General features: G+C 39.1%; 1 protein-coding gene and 1 non-coding gene across 12 annotated transcripts in view; both read right to left on the minus strand.

Moving 5' to 3' along the window:
• Positions 1–763: 763 nt before the first annotated feature.
• UBAP2 (ubiquitin associated protein 2) overlaps positions 764–19,241 on the minus strand; it is a 71,588-nt gene continuing 53,110 nt past the window's right edge. For 8 of the 11 annotated variants that reach the window (XM_035902655.1, XM_035902653.1, XM_035902651.1 and 5 more), the window contains 12 exons: positions 18,398–18,465; positions 16,420–16,609; positions 15,343–15,556; positions 13,661–13,935; positions 12,358–12,530; positions 11,051–11,261; positions 9,816–9,855; positions 7,120–7,303; positions 4,544–4,610; positions 3,036–3,231; positions 1,731–1,822; positions 764–913 (listed from right to left, as the gene is read on the minus strand). In XM_035902655.1, coding sequence (XP_035758548.1) covers positions 779–913; positions 1,731–1,822; positions 3,036–3,231; positions 4,544–4,610; positions 7,120–7,303; positions 9,816–9,855; positions 11,051–11,261; positions 12,358–12,530; positions 13,661–13,935; positions 15,343–15,556; positions 16,420–16,609; positions 18,398–18,465 — 1,845 coding nt within the window. In that variant the 3' untranslated portion in view covers positions 764–778. Of the gene's footprint in view, positions 914–1,730; positions 1,823–3,035; positions 3,232–4,543; positions 4,611–7,119; positions 7,304–9,815; positions 9,856–11,050; positions 11,262–12,357; positions 12,531–13,660; positions 13,936–15,342; positions 15,557–16,419; positions 16,610–18,397; positions 18,466–19,241 lie in introns of those variants that run through there. The other 3 variants (XM_035902662.1, XM_035902652.1, XM_035902661.1) reach the window with 2 other exon arrangements.
• Positions 12,850–12,934, minus strand: LOC118453175. Its single transcript, XR_004843110.1, has one exon. It is a non-coding gene; the product is annotated as a small nucleolar RNA SNORD121A (small nucleolar RNA).

A 19,241-nucleotide genomic window follows, 5' to 3' on the forward strand; every position in this document is an offset into this window, starting at 1 on the left:
CAACTTTTTCATTCAGAATGTGCAGCTGGACAGGATCTTGTCTGGGACATCCCTGTACTGACCTTTGACTATCTGACTCTGGCTGTCCAGACCACACAGGAAAGACCTGCTACTGACTTGGACCTTTAATTATGGCATTCATTCATTAATACTTCTTTTCCAGATCACTGCTTATTACTCTATTTCTGTCTCTGTGTATACACTGCATCACTTAATCCTGTGACTTTTTTCAGTTACATACTACCAAGCTTTCTCTGCAAGATCCTTATCCTAGCTTTCTGAAAACAAAATTCTTTACCTTCCTGTAACCTAGGCTGAGGCCTTTGTAAATACGTCTGGGATCTCAGCATCTCTCACATGCCATTCACCTTCCAGGTAAGGAAGAACATTTTGTGTGCTGTCCCTCCTGCAGCTCACCTGCATTTGTTGCCATGATGCATACGCAAAGATCTCCACCTACGAGCACCTCCAAAACCTGTCATATGCACCTACTGTCTGCCAATTTGTGTACTTGTTGTTCAACCCTACCTCTTGGTAAAAGAAAACATTCACGCTCGGATTTCAACTAGATTTGACAAGATGTCATACTGTTGCTACAACAATTAAAAATTCTCCACTCAAAAACACAGAGCACACTTGCTTCTATTTACAGAATTTGCAGATGGATGAATGCACGATGCAACAGTTGCTCTTTATCAGTTTACACCACCTAGAGAAACTGTTAATGGATATTTAAAAAAACAGAATATAGAACAGAAGTGTAAGCTCTTAATCACCATTAAATGAACCAATTTGTGTTGCACAAATGATCAACACTGAGGAGAACTTGTTTAAAATTAAATAATCCAAACCATTTACTTACCATTGGCAGCCTGGACTGAAGCATCTGGAGATCATCATAACCATAAATCTGCTTAAAGACAGATAAAAAGAGAACATCATTATAACACTTTTCTCTGATGCTGACCAGTTTGGGGCTTTAAACAGAGTTTGATCTAGGCCCAGTCTATTTTTAAGGTGTATGTTGCATTGTGCCATCGTGGCACACTGTAGCATTTTAAGGCTAGTAGAGCTAAGCATAAAATGGCTTGTCACTCTGATGTTGTTTCTTGGTGACAGCAGTCCCATCCTCAGTACTGCTTTCATAAATGCAGCACTCATCAACTTTTGAAAAATCTACGGCGCATTCAGATTTGGGATTAAGAGCAACAGGATTTAAGATTTGATGACTAGACCACAAAGCAACCTACAGTATCCCCTTGCATTCAGTGTGGTACAGAAAGATGATTAGAATCAAGTTTTCTGGTTCAAAAAACAGATAACCAAAACCATATTGATCCTGGTCAGACTTCAAAAAGTTATATGCAATCTTTCCAAGTATGACAGACAGGTCACGTGGCATATTTCAACCATTACTACAGTACATTTATTCCAGTAACACAATCTTGAATTACTCTGATTTTACTCAATGGGCCTAAAACCTGATACTGCTGAAAACTGTAGCAACACGCATGTCTAGCTTTATCAACAGCCAAATCAGGTATGTACCAACAGTTCTGGAGTTTACTACCAACAGTCAACTACACATACTTCATATATTCTTCAGCATTTGGAACAAGACTTCCAGGTGTCACAGGTGTCAACACAAATGCCGTGGCATAGACAGCAGCAGGTCTGGAGGACCCACTTGCACCAAGGCAATCAAGGACAGGAACAATTAAATTGCTTACTGGGTAGGCAGGCAGAAGTCCTCCAGGTCCCACAATATACTGGTTATGCAACAAGGGTGGTACACCTTGGGGCAGGTTTGGGGGAGCTTTGCCTGTAGAATCAAAATACAAACATTTTAACAAGTCTTTAGAAAAGGAAAGGATTCAGCATTGAGACAAGATAGCTCACAAGCCCTGGTGGCTACACTGTCATAGCTTGTAAAGAGCATACGCAGAAAAATTTTGTGCTGGTTGATGAAAATACTCAAAATAGCTTGAAGAGTTTAACCATGCCTCAGGGAAGGGAAAGCACAGGCTACTTAAGACTGAAAACAGTCCCATCAGAGAATAGTCTGATTTTGTCATTTACTTTGTCCAAAAGGATTACAAGAATTACAGAAACTTCTCCTTTCCTCAGTCCTTTCCTGAAGGCAGAATTTAGGCATTGTTCTCAATCTAAGAGAGCAAATTCTCTCCTTTCGTTTTCTGCTCTGTCAATAAATTTCCCCCTATCACCAGCAATAGACTAGAAAACACTAAATGTTGCCAGCGTAGTTTTTGTGGGTGACTTAATGCAGCTGAGAATAGTAAAGAGAAGACTAAACAGCTTCAGTTGCCTCCATGAAGTAGTGCTAGGAAGCAGAAGGGTATGGGGAATGGGAAATGAGAAATCCCTCTGTAAGTAAGTTTGATCTTAATATTTAAATCATTCACTTCCCTCCATAGGACTTCCTTTTAGCAGCTCAGGTTGATGAGAGAAGCAAGAGAGAATTTAGCATTGCTTCCACTCCAGTGGAAGCCTCCCCACTTTCTCTCTCTGTGGACCCTTTTCTGAAGTTCCGTTTGCTGTGGAATAACCCAGACATCAGACACTTTTTTCGTTTCTGTAGATGGGGCAGTAAGGCTGTGGCTTATGATGATGAGAGCATTGCAGCATATTTTGATACTGCCAAATGAATTCAACTCACAGAGAAGACTGAAATTAATGCTAATATTAACTCAAAGCCAAGATCTGATCACAACCTGGAATAGAAACTGGGCGAATCTCCTACCCAAAACTTCCAAAGTCAGAACTGCTCTGGTGTCTATTTATAAAGCTCCTTGGGGATGGAATGTGCTATATAAATGCCACATAACACCCTAACAAATATTTCAAAGTCACAAAGCCAGGCAACTTTATTTTATGACTCAGCAAATAAAGCATGCTGAAAATGGTAGTCAAGAGTGTGGATTTCTTAGCATAATTATGGCTGGTGGGATGCTCAACCGACAGCCTTGATGACTGAAGTCCTCTGTCTAGCCACATGATCTGTTAATATTGCAAACCTGAAGACACTAAGGGAGCTGCCCGTGTGGTAGCAGCTGGTATAGACACACTGGTAACGCTCAGGCCAAGGCTGTTTGTAGTGTTCATACTGCTTGCCATGCTGACAACCGAAGAGGTGGTGCTAGTGGCTGAGGTTGAAGCAGTTGAAAAGGTTGTTGAGGGCTGGAGCGAAGTTGTGTTCTCAACACTAGTGTGCTAGAAAGGAGACAAAAAGAATGAGGATGACAGAGCAAATAAACCACAGTGGAAGATGCTGGGGGCAGGGGGATAAAAAAAAACCAACAAAACCACAACATTATTTTAAGTAACAGCAGCACATGCAAAAGATATGCATTATCTACATACCAAGCAAGCAACTAAGTTGCATGCTTGTGATTTTTAAGTATTCAAAGAAAATTATTACATGAGAGTTAAATTCAAACCGCTATATCATCACAAAATTACACCACAGTAACTCAAATGTCACCGCATCACATTATTTCTGGCCTTTTCTTGTATTGTCCTTTAAGATATCACTTGTTACATTAAATAAACTCCTATATTCTCCCAAAGGACAGGACACTGCTAGCACGATTTCCTCAATGTACTTGTGGAATTTAGAAGATTAAAACTGTAGTGCCCAACAACAGCGTCAATGTAGTAAATTCAAATGCAAACCGGATGTATTACAGTAACACAAGAGGATAAAGGAGTGCCTGGTTTGAATCCAGCACAATACAGTGCCTTAGCTGCAAGCTGCTCACACTTGCAAAACATCATCAACACACAGAAGCCAAAACAACTCTGACAACAGAAAAGGACATTTGGATAAGTGTGAATTTTTAAGTTACATATTCAGCAGGGATGGAGCATTACAAACCAAAATACAGGCATAAAGAAAAGCAGAAACCTATCTGTGCACCCTAACTGGGACTGTACATAAGTACCTCATCACAGAAGAAGGCAGCGTCTCTGACTTCCATTTGTGCAACCTCACTTAGAGCACTGTGTTCACTACCATTTGACTTGTTATCTCAAATGCATTAAATATGCGGGTGACAACAATGCCACATGGTAAACTCTAAAATCATTTTTCATGAGGCATTTGTCATGACATATATCATTCCATCACCTGCATTTTGCCAGCTAACCTCTCCAGCAGAGACTGCTAACAGTCCACATCTTGGAGCAGTTTCCAACAGCCACTTCTAAATGATTTTTTTTTTTTAAAATACATTTATTACAAGAATTTCTTTCTTCATTCCATCCCCCCTTGCCAACATGAAAAATTTCCGCTGCAGTTGTGTCATTGGCAAGTCTCTCTAATAGCTATTCCTGATCTAGTCTAAATCTCTAGTGGTAAAGACTTTTTTTTACCACTAGAGGGCTGGCAGTCCTTCTTCCCTGAGATAAGGCTCTTGTTTCTAGTTGTAGTGTACTGGGACACAATGAACTTTAAGAGACAATCTTAATCATCAGATGAACTGACTATATGCCAAACATCTGTTGAAATACAAATAGGACTTACTGCATGTGATGTGCTTGAAGACAACACTGAGGCAGGGGACAGGCTGCTCTGATGATTGGAAAGGGAGCTAGAAAGAAATTGCGAAGAATTAATGAAATTAAATTTTCCTAGAACCATTTTTAATATATACGTATGTATATATACACACACATATATATACAAACACAGAGTAGGTAGCAGAATATTAGTTAAAGAATAAAAATTGTGTGTGTATACACATACACACAGTAGGATATAAAAGAAAAAATTGTCCATAGGGGTGTGTGTACATATACACACACAAGTGCATATGTACATGTGCATATATGCCCACACACCCCCGCAGGCATTTTTTTCTTTAACTAATATCCTACTACCTTCTAATGAAAAAAATTGAAGCACAGACATAACTATTACTAACAAGAAACATCTAAAACACCATTAATTTCTATTTACCAATTTACTATATCTTGAGAAAAACAGCAGTTACTTCAGAAATTATGTAGCAATGACTCCCAGACAAAAAGTCCAAAACCAGAGAAAGTTAACGCAACACGTGGCTTGTTTCTCATTCTCTCCCTGAGCAATGGCTGATGCCTGCCAGGGGCACAGGTATTAATTAGGTGAGGCAGTGCTTTGGTTTAACTCACTATGGTATTTCTCACATCTTAACCTGCATAACATTAGTTCAACCAGTTAGAACTGCGGAGTATTTGCCCCCTAGCTGCCAAAAGCGCCAACACACTCCCAAAAGACATGGCTCAAAAAAACCCAGCAAACAAAGAGCATCTGTGAAAGCCAAAAAATCAGCCATACAACAGAATCTGGCAATTTAATCAAGGCCAGTCGATACCACTACACGCCACCAAAAGCCACTTCCTCCTTGAAAAGACCAATCAGAACTACCAGTTCAGTTTTATATATACACTGTAAAACATGAAAATAAAGAATCCCCTGCTGAAAAACATCTGCAGATAACTTCATTTTAGGAAGCAACTCTGCTTTAGCACCACCTTTTTCCACTAGCTGACAGGCCTGTGAACTTTTGGCAGTAACAGAAGCACCAACATTCATCTTTAATTCAAAGACTTTTTAATGTCTCCCTGAAATGTGACTGAAACCGCTTCTTAAACATTTACACTGACAAAAGTTATACCTTACATTCAAGGTCAAGAACATAACTTATAGTACAGTATGGAATAAACAGAATGAATGCTGAACAAAGGCAAAGAAAACAAAGCCATAAAAAAAATATGTATGGTTTGGTGCTCAAAAAGCTCCTCCTCTTGTGAAATCAGAAGAAAGACAGATCCTAACCATAACAAATACTTTAGTATTGTCTACGGAAATAGCCACAAGAAAATACACCAGTTTTCAAAACAAAGCTGCAAACTAAATTACATGTCCTAATTTAAGGGCAAACAATTCTGGCAGCTCTTCGAGGTGTGGGCCCAGAATAAATCTTGGCAGTTTCATAGATTAATTTCACTTTGGTTCTTTGAAACTGTTCCCCATCTGCAGGAATTACAATGACACTACTTCAGCCAGCAAGGAAAGAAGTAGTGCAGTCCAACATACAGTTTTAAACCACTCCCTCACCCACTCTCCCCAGCTCTTCTAATGCATCTTAATTCACCATCTGACCTATGGTAGACACAGAGACAAGCTGCCAGCACAACCAAGTCAGACATGCTTGGAATTCAGACATCATCGTTTGATAGCACTTGGTATCTGCCCAACAGCATCAACTCTCCAACTAAAATTTCTACCAACGTACACAGCTTTTCAACAAACAAACAGATGTGGGGAGATGATGTTTCTAAAGTTAATGGAGTGATTCTTGTTATTTGACATATTTACCATTTCATTCAACAGAAAATACTAGTGTATTTAAAGAGAATAAAACATGTCCTAGCTGTGAAACAGGAAAAAAAAATCCCGATATCCCATCAAATTAGTTTCTTACATTAACAAAAACAGTACAAAGGTGAGCATTAAAAATGTAACTCAACCAGTATAGCTTCAGGATGTCATTTGTCTGAGGATGAAGCTCAAGTACAGGCACTGAGAAAATCAGACAGAGTAGAAATGAGCCAAGCTGTGCTGAATGCACTTCCAGGAACACCAATCTGGCATTTCAAAGTGTCTTAAGGAAATGTGTTAGAAAAAGAAAAACCACACACCTTCCCTGTGGAATTATTTCTGGGTTTTAATATTAAGAAATACAAATATAAATTAAACTACAATATTTCAAAATTAGCCAGGAAGTAAACTGCGGATAAAGTAGGAAAAACAAACTGGGGGAATCAATTTAGCTTATTTAGCTGGCATGATTGAAGCAAGAGCCCCTTGAAACACGAAGTTGTTTATATATCATGAAAACTTGCGGGCAAAAGCTGCTCTGTCATTATAATGCAGCCCAGAGCTCCTGCTCTGCAATCAGAAACATCCTGTTCTCTTCTGAATCTCTCTCCTAATTCTAGTTAATGTCAGAAAAGGGGACCCTGGTGTCTGACAGCCCCTGTATGCAAACACCCTTATGTTTGCCCTTTCCCCAAAATTGAACCCCTTTCAGTTGATCACAACTCCTACTGTACCTGCTTAACTGGGAAAGTGAGCTGCTGGCCAAATCACTGGACTGAGGCAAGCTGGGCAACGTTGCCGTGTGCTGCGATGCTGAAGGCAGAAGCGAAGCAGTGGTGGATACCACGCTAGGCAGAGAACCAGCAGAAGGTAGTGAGGGAGAAGGCTCTGTCTTAGGCGCTGGAACTGATGAAGTAGCTGCAACAAGTTAAAAAGAGGCATTCAAAGACAAATTCCAGCACACCTGACATCCCAGCCTTGATTAAGGAACACAGTAGTATTCTCCCCTTGGTTTACAAAAACCTGACCATTAAGAGCCAGTAACAGTATCAAGCAATCTGGCTATTAAGGAAAATTCAAAGAGCAACAGAACTGTAATTTTTTTCCCTTTAAGCTCTTCACCTAAAACAGATTTAGTTTTCACTGCTACACGTGTAGTAAACTACAGTCTTCTGCACTTCACCTTCTCCTATGTGGATTACTGGCTTTTGCTCACAAGTCAATCTTCATTTTAAAACTGCTTGTATTTGGTTCCACAAACAAAGGTCACAAACAGTTGCACTTTTCAAGGCACTGTACAAATCTACTTTTACCTACAGCTCTGCTTCTTCATTCTAATCTACACACCACCTTTGATGATTGAGAATGAGATCGCTGAAGTACAAGGGAACATATATAACTTATCAGTTTGGAGTACTCACTCAAATGTGTAATGCAGTAGTAGACTAAAACAAGCTACAATAAAAGGCCACAACTGAGCACAGCATTAAGCATTTTTAATGGCTAAAGAGTTGTCAAATATTGACTCACTTTATTTGACCTAGAAAACAAAAAATGTTTAGCTTAAATATTACTTTTTAGGCTACACAGAGTAAAACTTGATAACCATATATGTGCCTTTCCAAAGGATCACTATACTGTAATAAGACACTGAACAACTACTGCTCAACATAATTCCCAGCTGTTTCTATACTGATCTCTTGTCCTGCAAAGATAATATAAAGAATTAGAGGCACTCACGCATCAACAAAACTCAAGAGAGTTGAGCCCTGCTTTCTGCTGGCCCATGCTCCATACCACACCAGAGTCCACTACCCAGTGGATCACCACTAACTTGCAATACATGTGAAGGCAGTTTTAGAATCATCACTAAACAAAAGTCAGATACACGCTTGAAAGTTACACATCACAGTTTGTTCATGTTATTGATTTGGTTTCCTCACTAAATGATCCAAGTCAGGTTGCTGGATCGGGTGCTATGCAAACAGAAATCAAAGAGATACTGGCCTTGGCAATAAGCATGAGGGTAACTGACAACAGAGAAGGAAATTCAAGTGACAAGCAGAAACATAGTTATGAAGGTGGCAACTATATCACCTGATACCTCTTGGCAAGATGCATATAAAAATAGGTAAATAACATTTACAATTCTCAGTACATTTAGAGCAGGGTTCCCTTCCTGAAGTAAAAGTAGATGTCCTCAATACAAGGGACAGGATCACCATCTTCATCAAGACCCCTTACAAGATGCCTGAACACAATGTGCAAGACAACAAAAACCAAGAGAGAAGTAGGATGGTCAGAATTGTAACACATCAGTCATTGTTTGAACTAATGGTTTAGGAAGGCTCAGATCTGGATATTAAAGAACAACAACAGCAAAGATGAGAGATGAACAACTAAGAATATTATCAGCACATACAGAAGGGAAAAGGTCAGTACTCCAAAAGTTAAGAGAGAATTTCAAAATTGGATGCATGAAATAGAAGATGCATGGAAGACGACTGATTCCAGTTTATGTACTTGAGATACAGAAAAAAAAAAAGCATTCTCAAAAGAGAACTGGCCTAGAAAAAGGGACTAATAAAGCTATTATAGAATAATTACAAAAATACTAGGAATTCTCAGATCTCTGTTTTCCATAACAAAAAGACAAGTCCTACAGTGAGTTTCATAAATTTTTTATTAATTCTGTCCATGAGAGTAATACATATATATGAAGATATTCACATATCAACTTTCCACTTGAAAAGTTGTCTTCATATAGAAGTCTTTTACGTGGTAACTCTTTGGGCGTACACTCTCCTGCTCATTTAAATTGAACCTGGCACTAACAAAACACTGCCTACAGGTCTGAACACTCAACTTCCTTCAACTCAGAAGTACACAAAAAAAAAAAAGGCTGCCCCACTAATGACCTACCTGAAGAGATGTTTAAGAGGAGGATAGACCTAAAACTGCAGTGTTGGAATTCCAAAAGACATTAATAAGTAGCACTATACCCAGTGAGAGGTACATTTAAAGAATTTGACTTTGTTTCATTACAGTTAAATGCTTCTCACACCTTCCCAACTGAGAATTGCTAATAAATTTTATCTTAATTTTTCATTTTATATTTTATTTTCATTTTATATTAAATAATTTTTGGCAGGTAAATTGAAAAGGAAAAGCAGCAGCAAAGCAGCTTCTCTAACTCTAAGACCGCTTAGGTTTGCAGATTTAATAGGGCTGCTTTCATACTTCAGTTTTAGTCAAGAAGCACGCAGTGTATCCTATGCAAGTACAAAATAAACTCAAATGGGTCAGCCAAAAATTAGTCAGGGAGAACAATACAGAACCTTTACCAGCTGACACTGCTACAGTTGTGCGCACAGCAAATAGTAAGGAAAGATCAGAAAGTCCTGTGTACAGCCAAGCTTTGTAAACTTACTGTCAAGAGTTGCCTGTGTTCTAACACCACTGTGCCCGTTCTGTAAACAAAGGAGAAATTAATGAATAAATCATCTTAGAGGTGTATTAAATTTTCAGACTGAATCACACATCGAACATGCTTCATGCAAAATTCTATACTTATTCTAAATTGAAAGACAAAAAAGACAGAAAATTATCTTTTTACTGCCTTTAACAAAACCATGTAATAGTTGTCTCAAGTGCAAGGTGTCCTGAGCATACAGAATCCCATACACGGCCCATACTACACCCATCAGCAGGAGACCTTCCCATGTACTGTATATAACATAAACTTCAGGTTCACACCAATATGAAAGAAAGAATTGCATTTACATAAAGGAAATGGTTGTGCTTTTGATCTAATGCAACTCACAATTTTAACTATCCAAGTTACACAGAGACGCCAATTTTTTTCCATTGAAAGATAAGACTTGAGAAGCACCAGTTGGTTTTTTGATAACGCTGGAGTACAGAAGTGGATAGTCTATGCTTGATCCTCACCAGTACATACGAGCTAGTGCAGAAGACAAGTGTGACTGAGCCATTACATAACACAGGCCAGAAGTAAATAAACTTACAAACTCTCACAAGTTCCTTAAACATTTAATAAATTAAGTTCTCTTAAAACAAACCTACATTCCATATACAAAGAGAGTAGGTGCTTTTGAACCTCCAATGAGAGGTCCTCTCTGTCCTAGATTAGACCTCTCCTTACGCTTTTTAAAATAAAACATGAAACTCATTCCCACTGGTGTTTAAATCCAACAAAAGAGTAATGCTGGTGGGGCCACAAAAAGTTTGGGATCCATTTGCTAGGTGTCAAATAAATTTAATAAATAATATACCTTCGGATAAACTCTGTCAAGTTATGGCAAAATACCATGACTAACATTTACATACAGATATAATTCTTTTTTTAAAAGCTAAGCTTCAGGGAAGGAAGCCCAAGTAGAACATTAAGTGTTACAAGAAAAAATGTCAAACAGCAATTTAGGATGTCAAAATCCAATAAATCAGAGGCTTTTATATCCTAAATATAGTATGGTTAAAAATGGCTACACAACAGGAAAAACAAAAACAAACAACAGGGTGGGATTGGGAACCAAAAATATCACTTGGCTTGGTTAAAAGTATTAACATAGCAAGGTAATACAAGTCTAACACTGATAAGAATACTTCACCTTTTGCAAGGTCTTATTTCTGAAATTCACTCACCGTAACTGCAACAGGGGTTGATTCAGACGGAGTCATGGAGCTTTGGTACGCTATCCTACTATGCACAGAAGTCTGGTCATAGGAGGAAGTTGTTGTTACTGGGCTAGTGCTCTGGGATGAGCAGGTCAGACTGGAAGAGGAGACGGCAGAGGTTGTGTAGGTGGACTCCTGTACTGTATTGGATATTGGCAAAGAGGTATTCAAAGGATCACTGGAAAAAGTAAAAATTATTTATCATCTTGGTAAATGACATCTCTAACACCTTCATGAAAATACCAGCTCGTACACAGTTATTTAGAACTACCGTAAACATGCAGTCAAATCTACATTATTTATACTAGAAAATTCTAATAATGAAAAAAAAAAATTTGCTTTGGTCTGCAGAAATCACTGCTTCAAAACCATCAGCTACACTAAGCTTCTTCCTGCCAGCCCAACCAAGCCAGAGTTTACACACAAGCACTTTTCAATGATGTTACTTCCACCCTCTCAGAGGATAAACTAAGGATCATAATGTCTCTTCTTTAAACAACCAGATCTATAAAGTCTGGTATACAATGAGAAACACCCAGTCTCTTTTTACAATAGAATTCTAACGTTACAGTAGCAGTCTAACAGAATAAACTATGCAAAGAGGAAAAAAATACGTTAAAACATGCAGAAGTGTTTTACTTTCTAAACAGCTTCAGTCATTTATAGAACTAGAAAATAATGTGAAAGTTCATTTTTACTAATATTTCTGAATTAACTTCAGGATGGTTTTTACTGAAGCCAATTTTTGAATGAATAAGGAAGGAAAAAATGGGCTACTGGTACGCTGGCATTTTTCATTGGCTATTTTAGCATTGCGGTAAGAGCTTCTGCATAGTGAAAGCCTGGCTTCTTTTCTTATCCCATAGGAGGATCACATCTGTAATCTGGTGACAATTTACTAACACACATACATGGTAAAAGGGTCATCTCTCCTGGATCAAAAGCAGAAAAATGTGGGTTGTGAGGAACAAACCCTCAAACAAATTTGAAACTCAGGGCAACTGAACACAGGAAAGCAATTCCATAGAGGGCAGCTTATTATAAGGTTATTTATATTCATGTCATCTCCAGCTTCACATCAACCCATCCAGGGCCATTTTTATTGTCATTAAAAAAGAAATTTCTCCTTTAAGATGCCATCCACAGAAAACACAGCCTTACAAGTCATCGTATTTTCCCCTCCCGTTACACGGTAACTGTGCCTTGATGTTTTTGGCACAAATGTGACCCCCTAAAGAAGACATCTAAAAATGCACAAGGGAACTCACACGTACTTTACAGATTTTGAGTACAAGCTATTGTTGGTCGCCTGGCTGGTATTCTCACTGCTTGAAGTTGATCCAAACTCTGGGAGTGCAGGCTCTGATCCAAACTCCAGAGCTCCAAACTGAACATTTAACCCTGTAACATCCGCTGATCCAGGCATCTCCACTGCAGAGGCAGGAATCTTAAAGGAGGAAAAAAAAAAATCATAATCCTTTTGCATGCACTATCTGTATAAAAGATACCAGTAACAGACACCCTTTCCTCCGTTAACTACATGCTTCTTCAGTTACTGCCCCAGCATTCACTGCTAGCTAGATCTCCAACAACCCTACCCAGTTTACATCACGTAAACTAACTACATACTTGTAACTTAAAATTAATTCATTGATTCTGTGCCCTGATCTGGAGTTGAAAGAGTAAGCCATATTATTCTACAATACTGAAGTGTCATCCTTGTCCATCCTCCTTCAGCCAACATTCATCTTGTGGCTACTAAGTCAATCCAAAAATCACTCAGCAAGTCATTTTCCACACAGAGCAATCAGATAATGTGATTGGAAAAGACAACATCGCTGTATTTTGGACCTAAAAACTATCCAGCTTAGAATTTCCTGCTTTATAAGCAAGAAATGTACTATGGTCTTTGCTCTCCTTCTCCCTAGCAACTCATACATAGAACGATTTAGGTTGGAAAAAAGCTTTCAGATCATCAAGTCCAACCGTTGACCTAACCCTGTCATCTCTCCACTAAAACATGTCCCTAAGCACCTCATCTGCCTGTCTTTTAAAATACCACCAGGGATGGGGACTCCACCACTTCCCTGAGCAGCCTGGTCCAATGCTTGATAACCCTTTCAGAGAAGAAATTTTCCTTATGTCCAACCTAAACCTGCCCTGGTGCAACTTGAGGCCATTTCATCCCATCTTATCCCTTGTTACTTGGCAGAAGAGACCAAACCACACCTGGCTCTCCCCTCCTCTCAGGCAGTTGTAGGGAGCCATAAGGTCTCCCCTCAGTCTCCTCTTCTCCAGGCTGAATACCCCCAGCTGCCTCAGCCGCTCCCCAGCAGCCTTGGGCTCCAGACCCCTCACCAGCTTCCTTGCCCTTCTCTGGACATGCTCCAGCCCCTCAATGTCCTTCTTGGAGTGAGGGGCCCAAAACTGAACCCAAAATTCAAGGGGCAGCCACACCAGCACTGAGTGCGGGGGGACAATCACCGCCCTGGTCCTGATGGCCACACTATTCCTGACACAAGGTTTTTTTCTATGTTTTTACATTGACTAAGGATAAGCCACCACTCAATTACCCACCTTAGATGCTGGAGTTATCCTCCGTTTTGGTGGTTTTATCTGTTTCTGCTGGGTTTGATGAGCAGTCACTGCCTGGTTATCCATCGATAAAGTGGGGAGCTGTAACATTTTGCTAACAGCTGTAGAGGTGTCTACTGGCGATGGCTCTCGGAGCTTTACCTGGGAGGAGAAGGATTCCAGCCCAGGAGGAGGAACAGGAACTGCCTGTGATTGTTGTTGCTGTCGCTGGGTCAGCTGGCTCAGAACTGGGGATGGTTCAGGCTGAGATTTAAAGTCTGGTCAATGGTGGAAAAAAGAAATATCAAAATTAAAGCACTAAACTCTGCTCTTCATGCTTCTACACTTTATGAAAGAATCTGGGTGGCTTGACATGCTCAACAGCTATGATTTTATAGCATGTGCAAGCCTCTTTCAGACGTCACACAAGTTTCACATTGAACATTACCACTGCAGTAATAAGGCCAAAATTTTATATTCTCTACTTTAAATAAACAGCTGTTGGAAAGCACTACTTAGCTTTCTTCAAAAACATGAAAACAAACCTATCTATACAGTCACATAATATTATCACACATTAGTCCTCAAAAACTGTTACAGTTTATTTTAAATCAAACACTGCAAGTTTCACTGCAATTAACTATACTGATAAAATGTGATTACTTCCAAGGGGTCTGGAGTTGCAATTTAGAGGTATTATGAGTTCAGATTTCCTGCCTCTAGAAAGGAGAAGATTTTCAACAGAAATAGGAAGTCATTTACAACCTCAAACTGGCTGGAAGTCAAGAGAAGCTGCACACTGACAGTTTTTTTCCAATTCTTTCCCTTTCCCATTTTTCAGACGTTGAAAGCCATGCAGTGGCTCAACAACTGGAGGAGATCCACAGCACTGGCAACATGAAGGTTTTTTTATTCACTTGGTAAAGTGCGTTAGAAAGCAACTTAAAATGTGCATAAACATTTTTTTCAGAATTGCTGCGCGTTAAAAATCGTAACTGCTACCAAACTGGCTGCTTATCTATCTGGAAACATACACACATACATGAATAGATATAAGAGCTATCACTCTTCACAGTGAGAATGCTGCTAGGAACTACATTGCAAAAAACAAGTTTGTGTCATTTTCACTATTTCTACTAATTCTACTCAATTAAATGAAAAATCCATACAACTATGAATAGACCAAATGCGTAACCTGCATCATTCTCAGCATGCTAGGGAAAGAACACTAAGGCGTGATGCACATTATGAAGATATTATTAGTACTCATTCAAAAATCATGTAATGGTTAGAAGACAAAAATTTGGGGGAAAAAATGAAAAAATAGGGTACAACCTTACACTCAGCTAAAGGCAGCATAGGCACAATGCAAGTAAGTATTTTCCAGGATTTGTTGAGAAACAAAGTCACATCAAAGTTCCACTTGAATATTCAACCACATTAAATCAAAGATGTCATTACATGAAGGCTCAACAACTTCTGAAAATGCAATGACATTTACAGATAGGATTAAGCCTATCAAAACTTAGTTTGTGATATACTCATAATGTCTACTACCAGCAAGTAAGTGTAACTCTTACAATGTTGTAACCAACTGCATTATTAGGTTTGCACTTTTTAGAAAGAGTCTTTCAAAATCTTAGGGGCTAACAGATAAAGAGAGAAAGCTATGTCAAAGCACTTACCGAACTGACTAAGGACTGAGGACTGAGTAATGGGTGGTTTTAGATCCCAGGATGATGTGGTAGTTGTGGTAGTGGCGGTAGAGCTACTATTGTTTTGTTGAGAGGTAAACTGACCCAATCCTGGAGATTTCAACTGGTCCAAAATTTGGGATCCAGTTGAGTTTGCCAATTTAGAGGATCCAAGTTCTCCAAAGCCAGAACAAAGAACTGCAGACTACCAAAAGACAAAGAAGAAGAGGGGAAGGATTGTTCAGTATTTAATAAATAATTTGAGCATAACCATAGGGTCAATGCCTACAGCTGTTATCTGGCAGCAACTAAAACCTCTTCAGCTCTAGATTACCAACAAATGAACTATAAAAAATTCAGAAGTTGTAGCATATGGCCAGATCCTCTCTGATTATCACTGGTACAACTTCACTGTCACTGTTACTGCAACAATACCAATTTACTTGAATCCATGCATCTCAAAATAGCATATATTTACTAATAGTTGACCTGATTTCCAGAGAATAAATGTAAGTGCCCAATGTCAAGCCCTCACAATTGACACAGAAATAGGCAGGTTTCCACAAAAAGCAGTCAGATACATACTTGGAAATAACACAGCATAGTTTTCTGGCATAGAACTCTTCAGCACTTCATAACAAATTATTTAATTCTAAATCAGCATGCAGTAAATGCATCTGCTCTCTACTCAAAAATTAATACAAGTACTTCATGTAAACCGAGAAACAACTACTTAGCAAAACCAGAAAAAAGTAGGGTTTTTTTTTTTGTGCGTGTGAATGGAACATGCACAAAAAAACATTCAATATTTGCGACCTGAATTTTACAAACACTGAAACATCCCCATCCCCGGAGGAATTTAAAAAATGGGTAGACTGGGTGCTTAGGGACATGGTTTAGTGGTGGGATGGCAGGGTTAGGTTAGCAGTTGGACTTGATGATCTTAAAGGTCTTCCCAACCTAAATGATTCTGTGATTCTATGATCTCATGAAATGACCAGTACTGGAGAAGTTGTTTAACCTGAAATATTTACTCATTAATATTTAGAAAGCATAAGATAATTTTACCAGACTTTGAGGAGAATAAGAGTTTACAGCACTGGAGCTGCCACTTCCTGATGCCATCTGGGTGCTGTGCTGAGAATTTGTGAAGACTAGGGCTTGGCCAAAAGTCTGCTGCTGAGGAGCCTCAAATGAGTTGCCGTCTGCCTCTTGGGTAGAAGTCACAGGCTTTTGAAGCAGTGCTACCAAATCAATGCTGTAAGAAAAAGTAAAGTTTGGCTGGAATAAAGATGATGATTAGGCTGCGCTGAAATTGAAGAAAGCACTAACAATACTACAGCTGCCACACCAGCAACAGAATTATTAGTGATTAACAGTCTTTTCAAATATTGCTTGTCTGCCATAAAATAAGAGGTAGAATAGAGGGTTTTGCTGGCTGAAACCTTCTGCTACAGTTAGAATATAAATTATCTTTGCACTCTTTTCAAACATTATCAAATTTATAACATCATGTATTGCATAAATAACCTATATGACTAATATAGCCAAGTAACCAGACACAAGTCATAAAAGATATATTATGTTTAAGTGGATCCTGCGTCCAAGCCCATTATATATATTGATAATACACATTCTCTGTATATCACACTATCCTTTTAAAAAGAGCAAAGGATCAAAGTCCTACCTCTGTACAGGGTGGGTATGAGGACAGTAAAGAATAAGTAACACATAAGTAACACTGAGTGAGTATGTGATGACATAGAAGTCACAAGAGCAGCAGAAATAAAAGCTAAGTTTCTCAGATAGCAGGCACATATCCAAAATTACTCTACCACACTTACCTGAGCAGGATGAGAAACATGGATTTTCTTAGATTTAGCACAGCTTACTAACGCCTACCATATATTTACCATGGCTTACTAACCCCTACCTCACGTTTAGCACAGGTTTATCCAAGGAAAAGCAAAGGTTTCAGACGATAAAAGAATCTGCTCCTAAAATTCTGACTTAAGTTTATCCTAAATATTCTGCAGGCTTGTGCTGAAGAGCCGTTTCCAGCACTTTCACTAGCACAGTTTTCTTAATGCCCAAATCTTTCTTACGGCAAAGGGAGGAAAAAGAAAAAAAAAACCCGACAAAGAAAAAAACAACAAAACACCAGAATTTGAGTTGATGAACTACGATACTTTCTAATGTAATGTGAGGGGCATACACTGGAAAAATATTTGCATTAGGACAATGAACATGTCAGCATATCACCTTTAAGACAGAAAGGAATATAAACTGTAGACCAACTGACACCATGCCTCCTTTAGATCAAGTCCGTGTTATAAGTAAAATTTCACTGCAGTCTGTTTGTGACCATCAAGCCTCCTAGTTTTCAGATCTCATGCTGTCCAACTACCAACATCTTCATCACACAACTTCAAGCTGGTCTCCTGGGACCCGATGCTAATGCAGGCAACTGATTCCATAACATCACCAGCCAGGCATTTGGTGAAAGGCAAACAAAGTAAGACAGCAACTGCCATATTTTTGGTTCTCTGTCTGAACTCTGTATCATCAGTTAAGGCAAGTAATTGTGATGTTTACCAGGAAATTCACCTTCTTGCCAACACAAGCTTTTCTGTTAACACACTTGTCAAAGCACTATGTTCTGAACACTTTCTGCATCTACAAGGGCAGGTTTTCCATCTTATGGACAGCAAAGACAGAGCTTCCTTTTCAACAGCAGAAACCTTTTTCTTCCCAGCTACTTTTGTTCCTGCCTGTGAGCAGTCTTTGTGAAAACAACAGGTCTTCTCGGAATTATGCTTGTGGATTTGCTAAGTTCGGCTCATCTTCCCTAGTCAGTAACAGATAACACAGGAACCCACAAAACTGGTGATTTGTAAGCAAGGCTTTCACGATTTTGAAACTAGCTTGACCAATCTTTGACTACGGCTGCCCTGTATTTTATTCAATATTTTATACATGCAAGCGAACATTGCTTCACCAAGCAGAAGGGTTTAAGGTATAAGGAAAACATGGAAGAAGAGCTTACCTTTGACCAGGAGTCACATGATTTTCAGCTGGAACAGAGGAAGCAGTGAAGACTTTTGTTTCAGAAAGCTGAAAAAGAGAAGGTGGCGGAAAGGTATTTTAATCATACACATGATCACACTTCACTACTGTGACATCTGCAGAGATTCCATCTTGATCATGCACTTTCAAAAGTAGTCAAACTACTGCTACAACCAGTTTATGCTGCAGCTCTGCTTAAAAAGACAAAAACACATAGTCAAAGTTCAGCAAACTCTTCTCCACAGAACCAAATACCAATTTAAGTGTTAAGAAATTTGATCCACTGAACACACAGAATGGTATACCGATGTAAATGCCGTAAGCTTGGGCAATAGTTTAACTGAAAAACATACCAGCAGAAAGTAATTAACGTGACAGCAGGTATCTCATCAGTGTAAAGACACCTTGTGCAGACATAATTTAGGAATCCATAGAGCAGCTCTAATAAATCTTGTTGCAGAAGTCTAACACACTGCACCATTCCCACTTATTTCATGTACCCCTGTGTTTTACATTTCAGCTCACATCATCAACAGAGGCAGGTTTGCACTCAGGTATGTACAGTGAACTACCATTCGTGGTTCCTTCTTGGCATTTCTACTAGGGGTGGTAATAGCATCTTAAACCAACTGGTCTGTGAGCATGAGTTCGAAAACAATAATAAAGGGAGAACTATGTCATTGTTTATACTAGCATAACCAGTCAGACCATCCACAGCAGAAAACTGCTGTTACAAGAAAGATAGGTATTTGCACAGGTAGCTGGGGAGGGGGAGCTGGTTGGTTGGGGTTGGAGGAAAGAGGGTGATTTTGGTTTTTAAGGGG

This window comes from Egretta garzetta, unplaced genomic scaffold (genome assembly GCF_000687185.1).
Source record: "Egretta garzetta isolate BGI_Z169 unplaced genomic scaffold, ASM68718v1 scaffold59, whole genome shotgun sequence".
NCBI classification, from domain to species: Eukaryota; Metazoa; Chordata; class Aves; order Pelecaniformes; family Ardeidae; genus Egretta; species Egretta garzetta.